The following is a 5218-nucleotide window of genomic DNA, read 5'->3' on the forward strand; positions in this document are numbered from 1 at the left end:
TTGTGCAAAAAGGCTGCACACACACATCGAGATTGTGTCCAAAAATTCCATACTGTGACAAATTAAATGAAGTTGTCTGTTGACGTACGCTAGACAAGAGATGGTCCAACAGCAAAGTGTAACTTCTTGTAGAAAATGCAATGCATATACAATTTCATTCATGTTCATGAATCTGGCCAAACAGTCAACTACAACAGGCAAATATGTCAAGTTGTCCCAAAGTCCTGGGTGACATCTTATGCTAGCTAAACTATCATGCTAGTGCCTACCAGCTTCCTCTTTGGAACTTAATGGATCCATTTAAGGGCTGAATTCTCATACTACGCAGTTAGATTAATAATTGGTTAAGAAAAATGTGCATGTTTGAAGACAGTCTGTACAGAATATATTTGTTAATTGATAGGTTAAGCCGTTCCAGGCATCGTAAAAATCAAATACACCCAAATCCATTCCATAGGAGCCTGTGGTACAATAAATGGACTAGGAGGAATGGGCTACAGGTGAAGAGTATTGAGGCAGTCAAAGTAAAAAGCCCATCAAAATCCAGTTGAAGCTAGAACATTTTGAATGGGCTGCGTCTCAATCCACTGCATCCGCCTATCGCCCTTACGCATCTGCGGTGGACAGGGGCCGAGCTACAGTGGTGTTGGTCAGACACCCCAAAAATGCAGTCTCAAAAACATCTATAACGTCAGAACGGTTTGGCCTACAAACTGACCATTATGGGAAATTGACTCCCGAACATAGTTACATTTCCCTCTATGACCCCACAATTGTAAGACAGGTAACCCATACAAACAGAGGTATGGCGGTAGATGTGCCAACAGGGGTTGAAGCATCCAAAATAACATTTGAGCCATCAGCTAGATATGGAACAGACACTCCTAAACTGATTTGACTCTTTGCCATTTGTGGTATGGGCTATAGTATAAGGCCAAATGCAAGTTTGAAACCAAAAGGTCACTCAATTCAAGTAGCTATATGAGCTATGGTCTGACCATAAAAAACAATTCCCTATATGTTATCTTACTGACCAACAACTTAGACTGAGGTTGAAGACAGTCTCATTGTATACAATGCATGCCTACATCTAAGTATGAACATATGAAGAATGTCTGACAACTCACCCCTTGACAAATGCTCTTATGTAGTCCCAAGCTTTTATTTTGAACAACCAGTAGCAAAGGTAAAATATTAGAAAACCAAAGAATTAACTGAACAGTCATTTTTACTACAGACTGAACACCACCTGTTCTCAATTAGAAAGCAATGGACACGAGAACCATTATTTCAAAGAGACAAGGCATTTTTTAAAGTAAAATGGTTCATGTACTCCCTCACGCTAGCGTAGCAAGAGCACCAGCAACTTCCTGGTCGAAACAAAAGCAGAAAGAAATGTAGTGTCAGCAACACAGATTGTTAAGTATCCAATGTCAAAAAATCTTCTCACCATTAGCTTCTAGAGGATGAATCCATTACATTTTCCTGTTGAAAGATATGGTTAGTACAAAGGACTTCAAATTCAGAGAGCAAAGATCAGAGCAGGTTAAAGTGAACCATTACCTTGCAGAATCCTTCACTAGTGATGGATATACGCTTGGTGCACCAGTACCAACAAAACTGTCCTTGGGCGCACTTCCACTGTCAACAGGCATAGCCTCCCTAGGAGTGTAGCGGGTTTGGGAGAAGACAGTTCTGCCGTTCTCGTAGTGCGATTTGGAACTGTAGGAATAGATTGGGATGACACCTGACTGCTCAAAGATGCTGGCCTGAGTGCTACTAGAGGCACCATCTTCAGTGCTTTCGTAGTGCTTCTGCTGAGACATTGGGGCCAGTTGCTTCTGGGGCATTTGAGCTACATGCCATAATTGCTGAGGCATGGGGGTCAGTTGGTGCTGTGGCATGGCAGTGTGTTGCTTCCGCTGCTGGGGCATTTGAGCTGGATACCTCACTTGCTGGGGTATGGTGGCCGGTTCGTTCTGCTGCGATTCAGCAGCCGGTTGCTTCTGCGGTATTTGAGCTGGATAGCACACTTGCTGGGGTACGGCGGTCGGTTGCTCCTGCGGTAGAGGCGTGGAGGCCGGTTGCTTCTGCTGCTGGGGAAATTCAGCTGGATGCCACACTTGCTGATGTGTCTGCGGCATGGCGGTCAGTGCAGCGACTTGTTGCTTCTGGACCATTTTAGCTGGATACCACACGTCGTGAGGCTGCTGGGGCATAGGGGCCGGTTGCTTCTGTGCCCGATGCCACACTTGCTGAAGCACGGCAGCCGGTTGCTTATGCTGCTGGGACATTGGAGCGGATTGCCACAGTTGTGGTGGAATGGCGGTCAATGGATGCATAGTGGCTGGTTGCTTCTGCTCCTGGAGAAATTGATCTGGATGCCACAATTGCTGAGGTGGCTGGGGCATGGCGGTCGGTTCAATTTGCTGCTGAGGTTCAGTAGCTGGTTGCTTTTGCCGCTGAGGCATTTGAGCTAGATGCCATACTTGCGGGGGCATGGTGGCCTGTTGCTTCTGCGGTTGAGGCATTGGGGCTGGTTGCTTCTGCAGCATTGTGGCCAGTTGTTTCTGCTGCTGGGGCATTTGAGCTGGATGCCACTCTTGCTGGGGCATGGTGGTCGGTTGCTTCTGTGCTAGAGGCATGAAGGCCAGATGCTTCTGGGGCATTTGAGCTGGATACCTCACTTGCTGGGGTATGGTGGCCAGTTCCTGTTGCTGCTGGGGAATGTGCACTGGATGCCACACTTGCTGAGGTAGCTGGGGCATGGCGGTCGGTTCAATTTGCTGCTGAGGTTCAGCGGCCGGTTGCTTCTGCAGCTGGGGCTTTTGAGCTGGATACCATGGTTGCTGGGGCATGGTGGCCGGTTCCTTCTGCTGCTGAGGTTCAGCAGCCGGTTGCTTCTGCTGCTGGGGTTCAGTGGTTGGTTGGTTCTTGGGCATTTGAGCTGGATAACACACTTGCTGAGGTTGCTGGTGTATGGCGGTCAGTTCCTTCTGCGGTAAAAGCATTAGGGCTGGTTGCTTCTGCTGCTGGGGAAATTGAGCTGGATGCCACTCTCGAGGCATGGTGGTCAGTTGCTTCTGCTGCCGAGTTGCAGCTGCTTGTTGCTTCTGGACCATTTTAGCTGGATACCACACGTCATGAGGCTGCTGGGAAATGGGGGCCAGTTGCCACAATTGCTGATGCTTGGCAGCCGGTTGCTTATGCTGCTGGGGAATTTGAGCGGATTGCCTCAGTGGTGGAATGGCGGTCAGTTCCTTCTGCAGGTGACGCATAGGGACAAGTTGCTCCTGGGGAAATTTGGCTGGATGCCACTGAGGTTCAGCGGTTTGTTGCTTCTGGGGCATTTGAGCTGGATGCCACACTTGCTGAGGTAGCTGGGGCATGGCGGTCAGTTGAATTTGCTGCTGAGGTTCAGCGGCCAGTTGCTTCTGGGGCTTAGCTGGATACCACACTTGCTGGGGCATGGCAGTCAGTTGATTCAGCAGCATTTGAGCTGGATGCAACACTTGCTGAGGTTGCTGGGTTATGGAGGCCGGTTCCTTCTGCTGCTGAGGTTCAGTAGCCGGTTGCTTCTGCAGCTGGGGCTTTTGAGCTGGATACCATGGTTGCTGGGGCATGGCGGTCAGTTCAATCTGCTCCTGAGGATCAGCGGCCAGTTGCTTCTGGGGCTTAGCTGGATACCACACTTGCTGGGGCATGGCAGTCAGTTGCTTCAGCAGCATTTGAGCTGGATGCAACACTTGCTGAGGTTGCTGGGTTATGGAGGCCGGTTCCTTCTGCTGCTGAGGTTCAGTAGCCGGTTGCTTTCGCTGCTGGGGCAATTGAGCTGGATGCCACATTTGCTGGTGCATGTTGGCCGGTTGCTTCTGCTGCATTTGAGCTGGATACCATGCTTTCTGGGGCATAGCTGTTGGTTGTTTCTGCGGTATAGGCATTGGAGCCGGTTGCTTCTGGGACATGGCGGTCAGTTCCGTCTGCTGCTGAGGACCAGTAGCTGGTTGCTTTTGCTGCTGAGGAATTTGAACTGGATACCACACTTGCTGAGGTAGCTGGGGTATGGAGGCCTGTTCCTTCTGGAGCTGAAGTTCAGTGACTGGTTGCTTCTGGGGCATTTGAGCTGGATACAACATTGATTGAAGCTGCTTAGGATAAAAGGCCGGTATCGTCTGCTGTTGGGTCATGGCGGCCGGTTGCTTTTCCTGCTGGGGCATTTGAGTTGGATACAACATTTTCTGAGGTGCCTGGGGCATGGGGGCCAGTTTCTTTTGCAGGATGGCTCCCAGATGTTTCTGTTGCTCTTCGGTCAGCTGCGCTTGCAATTGAGCTGTTGGAGAGTTGTAATTACCATATCCTTTAGACCTAAGTGGGCCTGTATAGAGCCATGCTGCATCAGAACCTGGTGCAGGATACCCATCACCTAGGTTAGATAAAGAAAAAAAGTAAAATGGCAGCCTTTGAAGTTATTGGTACCACAACAGTTACTTGAAATTAATGTGTAGAAACTCACTTGATGTAGAACAGGTTATCCCGCCAATTAGCAGGCAACAAAGCCAAGAAACTCTTTAAAAAAAAGAAAGTCTGTTATAAACAAAGCTACCTGTAACACCTGAAGTACAAGGGAAACAAACAAAAGCAATACTTTTAAAAACCTACCTGAAAGCGATTCCAATCATCACGGCCATTTTGCGCCTCAAAAGCTCCCCAGTAATCAGAAATAATGGCTGGTATAAGCCCTAGCATAATATTCCCTATGATGTATCTGGCAGGCTTTTTTGGTTGCTCCTTTTAAACAAATCCCAGACCCTTCTAATGTCATTGGCTAATTAAGGACAGCTGTTAGCCCCTGATCTACATTTGATTCCTAATTCCAAATTGACCCCTAAATCCTACACCCTGGCCTAAACACTTCTGTGCATCACAAATGATTGAATAAGCAATATGGCAACAATTGCATCCAGCTTATCAGAAGGCAAGGTGATGCAATTACCATATTGCTATAACCTATCTAATCGTTTAAAATGCCCATAAGTGACTAAGTGGTAGGTGTAGGGGCTAGGGGTTGATTTGGAATTCAGAAATTTACTCAGGTGTGGTTGATTCTCTAATTGAATTCCTGACAGGTTTGACAGCCCTTACTCTAAAGCACGCTTCAAACTCATTACACGGAGGGCCAAGTGTCTGTGGGTTTTTGCTCCTTCCTTGTACTTGATTG

The 5218-nt window shown here is 48.0% G+C and overlaps 1 protein-coding gene across 1 annotated transcript; it reads right to left on the bottom strand.

The window, feature by feature from the left end:
* Positions 1–1559: 1559 nt before the first annotated feature.
* On the bottom strand, positions 1560–4708 carry LOC139369575 (involucrin-like). The gene is made up of 5 exons (XM_071108824.1): positions 4660–4708; positions 4514–4566; positions 3948–4423; positions 2163–3848; positions 1560–1811 (listed from the first exon to the last, which is right to left on the bottom strand). Exons 1-5 carry the CDS (start codon positions 4686–4688, stop codon positions 1560–1562), a joined length of 2496 nt encoding a protein of 831 aa, XP_070964925.1. The 5' UTR covers positions 4689–4708.
* Positions 4709–5218: the final 510 nt, after the last annotated feature.

This window comes from Oncorhynchus clarkii, chromosome 17 (assembly GCF_045791955.1).
Source record: "Oncorhynchus clarkii lewisi isolate Uvic-CL-2024 chromosome 17, UVic_Ocla_1.0, whole genome shotgun sequence".
Taxonomy (NCBI): Eukaryota; Metazoa; Chordata; class Actinopteri; order Salmoniformes; family Salmonidae; genus Oncorhynchus; species Oncorhynchus clarkii.

What these genes read in the sequence shown, in the direction of transcription:
- LOC139369575 (XM_071108824.1), bottom strand. Translation starts at nt 4,688, where the DNA reads ATGGCCGTGATGATTGGAATCGCTTTCAG. An exon ending in ATGATTGGAATCGCTTTCAG is followed by an intron (nt 4,567 to 4,659) that starts GTAGGTTTTTAA and finishes TTTTTTTTAAAG; the next exon opens with AGTTTCTTGGCTTTGTTGCC. An exon ending in GATAACCTGTTCTACATCAA is followed by an intron (nt 4,424 to 4,513) that starts GTGAGTTTCTAC and finishes TATCTAACCTAG; the next exon opens with GTGATGGGTATCCTGCACCA.